This window comes from Perca fluviatilis, chromosome 10, assembly GCF_010015445.1.
Source record: "Perca fluviatilis chromosome 10, GENO_Pfluv_1.0, whole genome shotgun sequence".
NCBI classification, from domain to species: domain Eukaryota; kingdom Metazoa; phylum Chordata; class Actinopteri; order Perciformes; family Percidae; genus Perca; species Perca fluviatilis.
Genome location: NC_053121.1, coordinates 337,585 through 351,475, shown reverse-complemented (window position 1 = coordinate 351,475; position 13,891 = coordinate 337,585). Strand labels below are relative to the sequence as shown.

General features: G+C 40.6%; 1 protein-coding gene across 7 annotated transcripts in view; it reads right to left on the bottom strand.

Moving 5' to 3' along the window:
- ablim3 (actin binding LIM protein family, member 3) overlaps positions 1–8,824 on the bottom strand; it is a 50,562-nt gene extending 41,738 nt beyond the window's left edge. For 5 of the 7 annotated variants that reach the window (XM_039812965.1, XM_039812968.1, XM_039812969.1 and 2 more), the window contains exon 1: positions 8,404–8,823. In XM_039812965.1, coding sequence (XP_039668899.1) covers positions 8,404–8,416 — 13 coding nt within the window. In that variant the 5' untranslated portion in view covers positions 8,417–8,823. Of the gene's footprint in view, positions 1–8,403 lie in introns of all 7 variants that reach the window. The other 2 variants (XM_039812967.1, XM_039812970.1) reach the window with 1 other exon arrangement.
- Between the last annotated feature and the right edge of the window lie 5,067 nt (positions 8,825–13,891).

Genomic DNA, 13,891 nt, shown 5'->3' with positions numbered 1-13,891 from the left:
GTAGAAACTAGCTCACTAAATAAGGAGTGAAACTATCTAAATCAACATATTCATTTGGCATTTGATTTAAAAATGGTACAAACCAGGTGAGTTTGCAAGTTTACCTAGCATGATGGCTAATTAGTGATTAGCTTTTCTAGCAATTAGCATGCTAATAATATAATACACATTCATGAATATGAGTGCTATTCTTTGTCCATGTCAATCTGACAAACGCATCAGTAATGGCAAACTAGCTTACATTTAGGGTTAGCCTATTTAATGTTTAATCTTCAGTGATGCTGAGCTTGCTCAGCCAGTGTAATGATTCAGTTCGACTCCCAAGACAAGACGGTGCCCCACTCGACGCGCCAATAGGAACGTGGCCCCGCCCATGACATTATTTTACCGCGAGGCAAAATCCTGACACGAGGCAAGAAATTGCATCGAGAGCAAAGACTTAGGTTTTGAAAGCAAGAAGAAAAACGTTTTGAGAGAAACACTTTTTTTTTGAGAAAATGTTTTCACACTGATAGCAAAAATATATATTTGAGAGTTTAAAAGAGTATTTTGAGAGAGATTTTCTTTTCTCAGAAATAATTTAAAAATTTCAAATTTATATTTTTTATGTTCTATGAGAAAATACTTTCTCTCAAAACTTTTTTAGTCTCAAATATTTTTTTTTTTTGCTGTTGGTATGAAAACTTTTTCTCTCAAATATTTTTTTTTCTCTCATAAAATGCTTTTTTGCTATCAGTGTGATAACTTTTGCTCTCAAACTTTTTTTTTCCTCTCAGATCATTTATTTTCTCGCATGTAATAAAGAAACAAATCTAGCTCCATACCCCACCACCCAAACAACAAAAGCTGGACATCGGTGCAAAACCAGTAAGTGGGGGAGAGTTGAAGAAGTTGGTCGGGCAGTAGGCCTATGTTGTAGAGGAAATGCTGCTCTTAAACACGGTTGACTGGCTCTCTTTCGTGCCATAATAAACCAGATCCTACTACTGGCAACACCGAGCAGCCTCACAGTAAACCGGATGTCATTTTTATGTTGAGGCTGTGGGGGTGTTGTCGGCAGCTGCTGAATGTAACTAATAAAGTAACTTGTAATCTAACTTCGTTACTTTTAAAATCAAGTAATCTGTAAAGTAACTAAGTTACTTTTTCAAAGTAACTGTGGCAACACTGCCTGTAAAGCTTTTCATTGCACAGCACTACTGCAGTTTATAATGATGAATGGTAGATTACCGCTTGAAATCCTTAGTGAATAGTTCATATAATATTGTTATAATATATATATATATATATATATATATATATATATATATATATATATATATATAATTTTTGTATTGGAGATAGTTAAAATAAAACTAGAGCTTACACAACGAAACTTCCTTGTGTCTCACTCACATGTAGCTGAACTAACCAATCAGACACTAGCAGAACTTAGACTGAGGTAAATGTGAGGAAACCCACAGAGGAAGCTTCATAACTGCTGTTGTAAATAATGAAACATGTAAATATGCAAATTCTGACTGTGTAAACACAAACTTGTAAATAGTTAACTGTATAAACATTGTAAATATATTTTCAGTAAATTTACTCAAATATATGAATTAACATGTAAACCTTACACTAGCTTACTTAATAGAGTCCCATGTACACCAACATTCAGAAAAATCCAAAGCTTGACGGGCCAGTTGTGCCTCGTAACGGTTGCTAAGCTATGAATGGACAATCATAGCACAAATAGTTTCACCTCATGTACAATGAAAACATAATTGGATGATCCCATTGCCTACTAATGAAGGTAGATACTGACATTGACCTGACACCAACTAACCAAAATCAACATTTCTGTGTCTTCAGCCACAGCAAATGTGCCATCCACTTTAATGGACATAATAACATTGTATTCATTCAAATCACAATGGATTTCAGCATTACGCTCAACAAAACTGCTTTTCAAATGTAAAGGTTTTTCCACTGTATGCAGCAATCCATCACCAGAACTGGGGCTCTGAGTAGACTACCGACTAATACTGTGTGCAGTTCACACAATAAGACCAGTGTGTAGCTCTGTCAACACTTGTTCCGAAGCTGTGAGGTCTGACACCAATGTAAGACGGGTAAGCTCCAGGCTTTCTCTCCCACTGTCTCTATCTTTCACACACTCATAAGGCTGACACACACACTTCTGCGTCAGGTTAGAAAGTGGATGGATCCCCTTATCTCGTTATGCATTAGCTTACATGTCAGACTCCTGCAAGCCCTGTAGCTATTTCACATTGTCAGGAAAGCAAGTTCTCACATACAGCCTTAACAGTAATGGAATAAATGATCTCACAAGCAAAAAGGTCAAAATTATAGATTCATTTGATCTTAAATGAGTGAGGAAAATGAATTAATCTAAAACCATTTAGGCTTTTAGAGGCTCTTTAAAGGTCCATCTTCTCCTCAAGGCTATGAACAGTTCTCTGGCATCCACAAGCAGAGACAACCGGCATCCACATACTAAGACTGTGCCAGAACAAGCTGGACTTACAGTTTCTTATTTTGCTCCATCTTCCATAAGGAGCATCTGAGTGGTCCTACACTTTGTGGTAGGGGAATAATGGCATTGTGACCAGCTCTCTACCTGAAGAGCTGACTGAAGGACTTTGCTGCTTCAGTCAGAGCAGCACCACCATTTGGGCTGCCATGACAGACCTACTGATTCCATTTCTCTGGATGAATCCCGACAGACTTGCAGCACTTAAAAAGTCTAACAGTCACGCACGATTCATAGCCTGAGCACCCTTTGCACGCACCGAGTTTGACAAAAGTATGTGTAGGCCTACTCAGGGTGAGGGAATATACATCCATGGGTGCAAGACAAAATGAATACATGGCTGTTGTTTATTTTCCTGTTCAGTACAGGAGTGTGGGCACTGGAAATATGCAATCATGATTAATTCCCACGCCCAATCTCCCACACTCAAGTCTCTGTTAGTGCATTGTTTCCCTCACAATGCTGGCAGCACCACTGGGACCCACTACCCTGCCTGATAGGTACCCAGCCACTGGTTCAAATAATGACACTCCCTTGGTTGTGGATTTTGTGTGTGTGTGTGTGTGTGTGTGTGTGTGTGTGTGTGTGTGTGTGTGTGTGTGTGTGTGTGTGTGTGTGTGTGTGTGTGTGTGTGTATATATATATATATATATACACACATATATATATATATATATATATGTGTGTGTGTGTGTTTGTGACCAGGCAAAGGGAGTCTTTTTTGTCATAAAACCAAATAAACAACACTTATCGCATCAGGTGTGAATGAGAGATAATGGGAACTAATGGCAGAACATGCAAGCCTGTGCAAACACCTACTGGAAACACACAGAACATTAATTTACAATGCTGACCTTCTGAAATAGGGCTGAAACAAACCTCTGCCACAGTATAACCTCCTCTGCTTTCACAGCCAGGCAAAGTTGTACAAAAGTAACATACAGTACATACAAACCGAGCAAGGTGCTGAATGAAGACTGTCAACGCATACCTAAATTAGACAGGCAGAGGCGCAGCAAATAGCAAAGATTCCTGCTTATTGTCAACAAGTATGTTTTAATGAATGAGGTGCTTATTGAACGTCTTGAATGTGCATGCCAAAAAGCTGCACCTATGCAGACAATCCAGGTACACAATCAGCTCAGGAGCTGAAGCATTACGTAACTCTATCTAATTGTGTCAAGGCGTTCATTCTCATTGAACACAGCCATGCTCTCCTTGTCTAAACCCATTATAGAGCTTTCAAACAACCCTCCATCCTCTCCCATGCTGAGGTGTTGAGTCATTCTTGTCTTGTCTAATGATAGCCATCAGACTACAGGTGTGATCCACCGACTCCAAATCAGTGGCGAGTGCCCCTGGAGAAAACAGCCTACAGCAGACAGGTGATAAGAACAGGGCCAGGGTCGGAGAGGCCGACAGCATCCCCAGGGTCTGACAGGCTGCTGCTATTTCTGCCCCTGACATGACAGCCCAGGGGAAGAACATGCTGGGAGCTCAGTCACAAGGGATGCTGGGAGATCAGTGGTGACGAGAGAGAAGCGTGCACAAAAAATCAAAGAGAAGAAAAACAAAGACAATGTGGATTCAAGGCAAATTATTAAAGGACAAATATGTTTTACTTTTCATAGTCTACTTTGTAGTAAGTACCCAACATGGGGTCTAAACAGCTAATATAAGATAAAAATCTCATAATAACCTAAGAGCCATTGGGCTCAGTCCATTTTCTGAAATAAGGTTTACATGCTGCAGAAATTGGGAAAGACGATGTTAAGGAGAAAACCCAAATCCAAGCTTCACAGCATCTCTTCAGGTACCAAATGAAAATAATCATATCACTACATTCATGTTTGCTGTAGGTTAAAGTACAGTGAAATGATCCGGTTAAAGGTGTATCTAGCTAAAATATGTTATTTGTATTTTAGGGTAACATACTCAAACCTCATACTAAAAATCAGCACTTTATACTATATATTGTCACAACAAAGCAACACCTTGCCTTCCCTGTCTGTAATCTAATGCAGCCACTGATCAGGTGTCTCCCTGCCATCCCCCAGCCCCTCTCTTTATCTCCCTTCATCTCTGTCAGGACCTTGGCCAGTAGCATTCATCAGAGCAGCTATGGTATCCAGTGCTATCACAAACTTACTATTACTCTATGGAGAGAGAGAGAGAGAGAGAGAGAGAGAGAGAGAGAGAGAGAGAGAGAGTGAGGTCAGACTGTTACTGACAGTCTGAATGATCACTCAATCCCACCAGAAGCCAAGGTCATGCAGACAGAAACCTTGAGGACACAACATACAATATAACCACAATGGTGTAACTATGAGCTAGATGAGTCTCCTTTTCATTCTATTCATTCACATTAAATTTAAAAAAGAGCGTATAGATGAAATGGAAACTGAATGTTTCCATGAAGTCTACATAATTTCCTTTCCACAAGGGCTTTAACTGTTCTAGAGAAATCAAACTGAATACCACTGTAATGGCTGTAGCTGCAAATGAACAAGAACATGTGCCTAATTTAATGTTGAACTGTAAATACATACCAGTTGTACCTGATTGTGTACTATGAATATTCATGTGTGCATCCCAGCATCTGTGTTTGCATCTGCGCATCTTTGTCTCCCACCTTTGTTCTCTGTGTTGTTGAACTACAGCGTCTGGTAGGAGGAGTGATAAATGGTGTTTGGCTCTGGTTTGGACTGCTCACCAGAAGAGGCAGAAGAGCAGGAATCATATATGATATCGCTCACCTCCCCGTCTACCCTTGTTCACACTCATTCCTCCCATAAAACTGAAAAAACACAACTGACATAGAAACGGCACAGAGAATATCCATCATTTCATCTAGTGCTGCCCTGTGTATCTATACATTTATTAATCTTTTCCCTTGTAGAAGCGGGGCCTAAGGAGGACACTGTCTGTCAATGGGGCATTGGATCATTCTGTTCATTCATTCCTGTTGATCCAGACCAAATTTAACATGGATATTCATGGCACCCAGAGGACAATTTCTTATGATTTTGTGGACATTTTGCCTTTCATCATCATAAAACCAAAATTTCCCTTTGACAAACGTTTTGATCCATGACAAGGTATCTGGAAAAGGCTGGATTTCCATGAACATTGCTACTGGTGTCGGCGGAAGTCATTAGAGGATTCATTGTCTCGTAACCATTACATTTATGTACCCCATTAAGTAGATGTTGAGATATTTCATAAGAAAAACCTTTAACAGCTGGTGGTGCTAGATGAAAAGTCAGAGGATCACCAAAGTCATAAGGATCCTCTGGGTGCAATGGGTATCTGTAGTAAACCCCATGGCCATCCATCCAACCATTGTTGAGATATTTCAGTCTGGACCTAAGTTGTGGACTGACTGACTGACTGACTGCTGCTGACAGAATTGTGGCTAAAAATAATATGCTAGAGACTACACAGCAAATTGGACAATACTTCAATGGAGAGTGCAAGTAACTGGTGTTGATTTCCATACTTATGCATTCAAACCATATCATGTCTTTATCATTAGGTTGCATGAGACGCACACACATGCTTTTTGAAGTTAAGACGCCCAAATGGGAATGCCTTTTGGATGTATTTTGTTTGATACCTGAGAACTCTCTGCTATATAGAGAGGGAGAGAGGGAAGGAGAGAGGTGTCAGTGCTGTCTGTGATGTATGGCGCTGCAGATCCCCTCAGGTCCCTGAGCTCAATGATCAGGATATTGATCAACATGTGTTTTATCGCTCCCCTGAAACACACATACTATACACTGCATCTCAGAAATGGCCTGATTTCTCAGTTTGGTTACATTTTGCAAAACTCTGCAGGAATATTTCTTAGTGTGCATATAGTGTATCTTAAGTATGTAAAACCAAGGTTCTTTCCACCTGAAACTAACCTGCTACACCCACAGTCCTCGGCTGGCTGCCAGCCAAGCAGTAAATAGGAGTCCAACCAGACACACACAAAACCCAGTGACCATGTCAGATAGAAGGCCCAGAAGATGAAGACAGACAGTCAGAGCCGTGTGTAATTACTCCGTGCGTGTCGATGGCCTCTGGGCTATCACACCCAATGCAGTGGAAAACACTGCACACAGCACAGCATAACAGGCCCATTCATGTCCAAACATTGAGAGTGTTGAGAGTGGAGGGCACCATATGTTTGACAGACTGGAGGAGAGGAGAGGAGAGGAGAGGAGAGGAGAGGAGAGGAGAGAGAGGAGAGGGAGAGGAGAGGAGAGGAGAAGAGAGGGTCTTTCCTCAGCTCTGATGCCTGCTGTGTTTTTATGCCTAAAGCCATAGTACAGACACATGTCATACCATCATCTGCCTGTTGTGACAATTGACACACACACACACACACACACACACACACACACACACACACACACACACACACACACACACACACACACACACACACACACACACAGTCAAATGCAGACAAACACAGGTTCACACATAAAGGCAAACGGTATACCACAGGTTGACATGCTGTTGATGTGTGTGTTTGTGTGCAGTTCCTGTTGAAGCACATGCTTTCAAATCACAAGAGCTTGTGACAGCTCTCCACATGCTGGCTGCATGCGCTCCTCCCCCTCTGTGTCAGCTGAGAAAAGCATTATGAAGCTTAACAAAAGAATTCTACACATTTTCTGTGGAGGCAAGGAGTTGAGACACCACTCCTGGCACGAACGGCACTGGAACTGGCAGTCAGGCAAGCAGCAGTACCAGAGGGTTAAGAGCACAGGATGAATAATGTAGTGCCACACAATGACTAGATTATGAATGATGCAGTAATACCCGGTTCCTTCTGTAGACACAGAGGACAGGGGAGGGAGGACAGGAAGCACATGACACCATCAGTTGACGGAGCAGCTGGTGCACATCAACTTCACCTGGCCTTGCTGACAGCTAAGAGACGGGGCGGGGGGGTTCTCAAAAAGTCTCACCCAGGAGATCTAAGCCTTGCAAATCAACCAGTGATAACTTGTAAACAACAAAGTGGAGGCACACATACAGACGTGCACATGCTCAGACAGCTGAGCAGCCAGCCCTGCAGGGGAAAGCCCTGATTCAGCTGACAGAGGATCAGGGTCACAGTCAGCTGATACAAAGTCAGTTCAGCATCATGGCAGGCCCCAGGCCAGTCTAGGGTAAGTATGACAGAAGCCCTCAGGCTGTCAGACTTATTCGTCATGTGCTGCATCACAGTGAACTAAACTCCATGAGACCAACAGCGATCAGGTCAGAAACCTCCAGCGCAAGGGTTTCCTTCTCCTGCAACCAAGAAGACAGGTGGACTTTAACGAAGAGGCAACAGCTGAAAGCCTGGGTGGTCTTCCAGGAGAGGTCAAATGTACTGCTGGTGGTGGCAAAGAGGCAAAGAAGGAGAGAAGAAGATGAAAGATGTGACAGAGGAGGGGAGCAGACACTAGGAGGGCCCAAGCAAACAGCTGCTAATGTGGATGAAGAATCCCAAAAATGCTCTTCTATGCATGAACTATGGGCAAATGCTACTTTGACCCCCAGATACTTAGCTCTCATGAACCTGCTCCAAGTCTATAACAGGGGCTTGATACACACTAAGCAGAGGCATCAGTTCTAGATTTTTTAGTACATTACAAGGAAATTACAATATAATATAGCTATGAAATTGAATATTATGGTATAATCAAGTGAAGTGAAATTGCATGGATTAAACCTTAATGTCAGCCTCATTTATGTTGGCACTTTCTGTAGTCTCTTCCATCATATATCTAGACTGTTATTGTTCTATGATAGTTCTCTCTGCTCTCACATGTTTTGTCCTTGCGCTTCAAGTGGAGAGCTAAAGCGCGCAAGAATGGACTTACCACTGGAACTCATGATGCCCAATGTTGTTCTTATCTAAAACAAAGCGTCTTCGTGGAGAATAATCCCATAAAGCGAGAGGAAATCTTCACGGAGCAGTTTACTCCTTCCAAATTGTGTAATTAAAAATAAATATCCAGTGAACGTCAACGATGCTCCTTACTCTCCGCAACACTGCTTCCAGTATAATATCTGAGGTGGACAGAGACAGAAAATAAGAAAATAATATTTCCAGTTTTTATAAAAATCCAAACTAAAGCTCCTGTTCCTGCTGTGTGAGAATGTCAGTTGTGTCTTGTTCTTCTTCAGAGAAACCCAGTGCTGCTGAGTCGGATTGATTCCACCTTCACATCTTCGCTCCGCCGCGCTCTCCCTGGCGGTGTGCTGCTGCTGTCACCGTGCGCCTCTCACACACCGCGCACACAGCCGCAGCACACCTCTTCCGGCTTTCCCTTTCAAAATAAAACATAATAACGCGAGTTTCATGACCCTCTTTTTCCAGTGTGGCCCTTAGTGAAAATGAGTTTGACACCCCTGATTTAAATGGATTTTAAGGGTACGAAGTATGAGTTTTTCCTTAACCCCTTTAAAGCTGTCGTATACAACATAAAACTAGTGGTATAATGTAATGTTTAATATAGATCAATACAGTGTAGACTTACTTTTGTTTAGAAGCAGAGAAATTGTAGGCCATCCAGAAGCCTTTTTAATCCATCGTGGAATTGCCGTGTCTTTTTAACATAAATAAATAATTATCAATCAAAAAATCTAAATCTGCATTTTGCTGAGCAACCTTTCAACCCAGCCTCACGTCTGTTTGTAGCTGCAATAGCCATTAGCTCCAGCTTTCCAGGAATATGTTCGGTGTCTTTCCTTCCAGAAGATTAATAATCCGGCTGGGACTTTTCAGAGACTCTGAAAAGCCTAGCAGGGTGGGCATTGTATCCAGTGTGTATGTTTATTCAGAGCCGGTCTACAGAAAGCCATTCCACTCCCTATTCAGCCCCATTGTACCGAATTTGGTTGCAGTTCCACCAGAGTTCCACTGGGGGTGATCGCGGTCCAGTGCTAAATGAATGGGAGTCTATGGAGCTAGACGGCTAAATGTGTCTCTTTCGCCTGATTGTCGTTGAACAATCTCAGATTTGATTGTAGTTTTTGCAAGTTCAACATGGGTTATAGGTCGAAAGTTGAATGAAGGAGTACTTATGTCCTTTTGATTTCTTACAGGGTGAGTCGTTGTAGCCCATAACACGCTAGCATTCTGCTAATGGATGCTGATTGGTCAGTGAAGGAGTGATTACAATCGGAGATCCCGCTTGACGGCATCCAAAGCAGAGCCTGAATGTCAGAGTGAATATTTCGGCGTGGGCTTTAAAACATCTGCAAACCTCTTTCTAGCACGTGTATTAACAGAGAGAGACTAACCTATCAGCTGTGTTGTATTAACAGAGTCTAACCTATCAGCTGTGTTGTATTAACAGAGAGAGACTAACCTATCAGCTGTGTTGTATTAACAGAGTCTAACCTATCAGCTGTGTTGTATTAACAGAGACTAACCTATCAGCTGTGTTGTATTAACAGAGACTAACCTATCAGCTGTGTTGTATTAACAGAGACTAACCTATCAGCTGTGTTGTATTAACAGAGACTAACCTATCAGCTGTGTTGTATTAACAGAGTCTAACCTATCAGCTGTGCAGAGACTAACCTATCAGCTGTGTTGTATTAACAGAGACTAACCTATCAGCTGTGTTGTATTAACAGAGAGAGACTAACCTATCAGCTGTGTTGTATTAACAGAGAGAGACTAACCTATCAGCTGTGTTGTATTAACAGAGACTAACCTATCAGCTGTGTTGTATTAACAGAGTCTAACCTATCAGCTGTGTTGTATTAACAGGGAGAGACTAACCTATCAGCTGTGTTGTATTAACAGAGTCTAACCTATCAGCTGTGTTGTATTAACAGAGAGAGACTAACCTATCAGCTGTGTTGTATTAACAGAGACTAACCTATCAGCTGTGTTGTATTAACAGAGTCTAACCTATCAGCTGTGTTGTATTAACAGAGAGAGACTAACCTATCAGCTGTGTTGTATTAACAGAGACTAACCTATCAGCTGTGTTGTATTAACAGAGTCTAACCTATCAGCTGTGCAGAGACTAACCTATCAGCTGTGTTGTATTAACAGAGACTAACCTATCAGCTGTGTTGTATTAACAGAGAGAGACTAACCTATCAGCTGTGTTGTATTAACAGAGACAGACTAACCTATCAGCTGTGTTGTATTAACAGAGACTAACCTATCAGCTGTGTTGTATTAACAGAGAGAGACTAACCTATCAGCTGTGTTGTATTAACAGAGAGAGACTAACCTATCAGCTGTGTTGTATTAACAGAGACTAACCTATCAGCTGTGTTGTATTAACAGAGAGAGACTAACCTATCAGCTGTGTTGTCGATGCCTCGAGAGAACAAAGGAAGCGACTCAGAGCTTGCCGTAAAGCAGTATCTCTGGCCGTACGATGTGTATGACGTCATTGACATTTTAAAAGGCTTTTTAGAACAAGAAAGCCACTTTAAAAAAAAATCTAACAACCAGCAGTGTGTATTTTCTTAGCCTCCTCTTTCGAATGCAACATTCAAATTACTAGACAAAAAATTATATCCTGAGAAAAGTGGGTTTTGAGGGGTATAGCTCCATAGAGCCCCATTCATTCTGCACTGGCCTGTGAGCGCCCCCTATATGGAACTCTGCTGGAACTGCAGCCAGTTCAGAAGTAGGAAGTATCGAGAGAGTGGAACTTCTTCCTATATTAGAAATTCTTTGGTTTATTGGAAAATAGTGGTTACTGGATGTAAACCCAGTTCTATGAGTATGTATACGAAGGCCAGAAGCCTGAAGGCTGAAATTAGTGTGATTTGGCCTTATGATTTCTAATAGCAGATAGAAAATGAATTGAGATGGGAAAACTAACCTTTTGCGGTAAAAGCGTATGGACTTTTATGGAAAAAAAAAACTTAAATAGTTTAATATTTTTGTTATTTACAGAGATTATTTTTGTTTCCCCTGACTGCCAAGAGTTGGGAGAACAATTTTCAAAAGCCAAAAGGTTTAGTTATTACTGTTCTCTGGCTTACACCTGAGAGGGTTAATTTACACATTGATTTGATATATTTGAAAAATCCACAAATCAGTTTCAGGTGTTCAGGTAAATGAATTATAGACGTATCCTCTGGCTTTTAATTTGGAGCAATGTTATGGCATTAGTTTATACGTGTTGATAAGTTTTGAACCCTTTGTTTTGTTGGTTTTATTTAGTAATTTTTGAACATCTATTATATGATATAGTCCATTCTGTGAAGCACTTTTGGCTGCATGCTTGCATGAAAGGTGCTCTATAAATAAAGTTGAGCTGAGTTAAACATAAAATAGAAAAAAATTAAACATGAAGTGGATTTTAAGGACTATGTGCTTTTCAGTTAATTTACACATTAGTTTAAAAATATGAGTCCATCTGTTAGTTATTAATTTAAGGTGTTATTTAGCTATTTATTTAGCTGTTATTTAAGGTTCCCTTAAATAACCCATTCAAATTAAATAGATTAGAAGAGGCACATGTACATGGCATTTAATAAATAATAATCAGTTAAAAATGTTATTAAAGGATTAAGCATGTGAAAATACAATGCAAACACTTATGTTGTTTATTTCTCCTACACACCAAATCTGCATTGAAACACCAGCTCAATCCATTGGACAGTTTCAATTTGTGAAATTATAGCTGGAATATTGAAATATTTCTCGCTGCTCACTATAGCTATCATAAGATATGTACTTTCATGAGAGTGTCAATAAGAAGCCTACTTGATGTCTCTTGGATGTGGAGGCAAAGTAGCTATTAACACATTTATGATTTTATTGTGAAACTAAAATTGCCTTATTTCCGGTTTTGCTCTGCCTCTCTGTGGGTGATTTGACTGCTCTCTTTTTTTTTATCCCGGGTTAAGCGACGTCACTCTGGGCTGCTTGTGAACGCTTTGGGGACACTGTAGCCTACATCACACTGCAAGAAATGTTCCGTGTTTAAAAGTCATCAGTCTCAACAGTCTTAATTCATTTTTCATCACACGATGTGAGAATATAAAGATTTTGTCTCTGAATATTTCTAAAGCTTTTTAAATTAATATAAGAATTATTCTAAAGTTCTAACTAGGCAGAACAATACGGATCACAACAGTAGCCTTTTAAGAGAACTACAAAGAATAGGCTACTTGAAATAAATTGATTTGAAGAGGAGAGCCTTTATGAAACTGAGACTTGTGTTTTTTGCAGTGCGTGGCTGGGCTTGTAGCTAAAACTGTTCTGACACCGCCCTCTTCTGGAAAGTCGACGTAAGCAAATTACTTAATTGGATTATTAACGTTGGAGCTGAGGAGAGGATTAATTGGGAAGCTGTTGACAGATTTAGTATGCAGTGTTTGGTTGTAGAATCCCAACACTACAGAACATGCATTAGGACTCAGGGGTGTGTTTGCATTCAGTAGGCTCTACGTGGAAAGATTTCCATCTAATGGTGAAACACTGTTTCCCAAACAGTCTAAAAGTAATTGAAGTTGGTCAAATGCAACAAAAGTCAATGACCCGACAAATTAAAAGACTTCAAGACTACAATGAAAACAATAGGCACATTTATTGGACCTAAAACAGAAGACAATATATTACAATTTAAAGCAGGTACAAATAAGCAGTTGGAAAAAACTGTTAAGGGAGAGAGAAATAGTCAGGTCTGCCTGAGCCCACTTGATAATATTTTGGTCCCATGGCACCATACGCTGTTTTTATGAAGCTGTGTGCACTGTTTTATTGTCCAACTGCCTTGTCCCGTGTCCTGAGGAAGCCCTGGTTCTGAATCCTGGAGGAAGCTGGACAATGAGGGGATGTGAGAGGTGCCTATCTCTCTCTCTCTCTCTCTCTCTCTCTCTCTGCTGCCCTGTCTTACCTCTTTGGTTCTGGAGCTCAATGGTTGTAGGTTTATTGATTAAAAATCCTTCTTTCTAGGATGCCCTGCTGGCGAAGCAAGCAAACATTTGTACCGTGTGACCTCAGTGTCCTAGATTTGAATCGTCTTATTTGATCTTCCATCCTTTCACTGTCCAGCAAACGTACAGTAAATCATAATCAAAAGCTGTATGTACCAGATTTGTGTTCATATTTTATACTGAATTCTTAATGTTGCTTTGATGGCAAATCAAATATAACACGCCACATTATGAGTGCTCTTACATGTATACATGTATATTTTATACTGTATGTACTACAATATGCTTACTGACCTAACCCTAGTCAAAGCTGATTATGATCAGTATGGATAATGATTGACTTCAATGAGCCGTCTTCGTCAGAGTGTGTGCATGCATGTGTGGGTGTGACAGTGTGTAGGTGGGTGCCCTGTTGGCCTGACATGTGCCGTGTGCTGTTTGTTC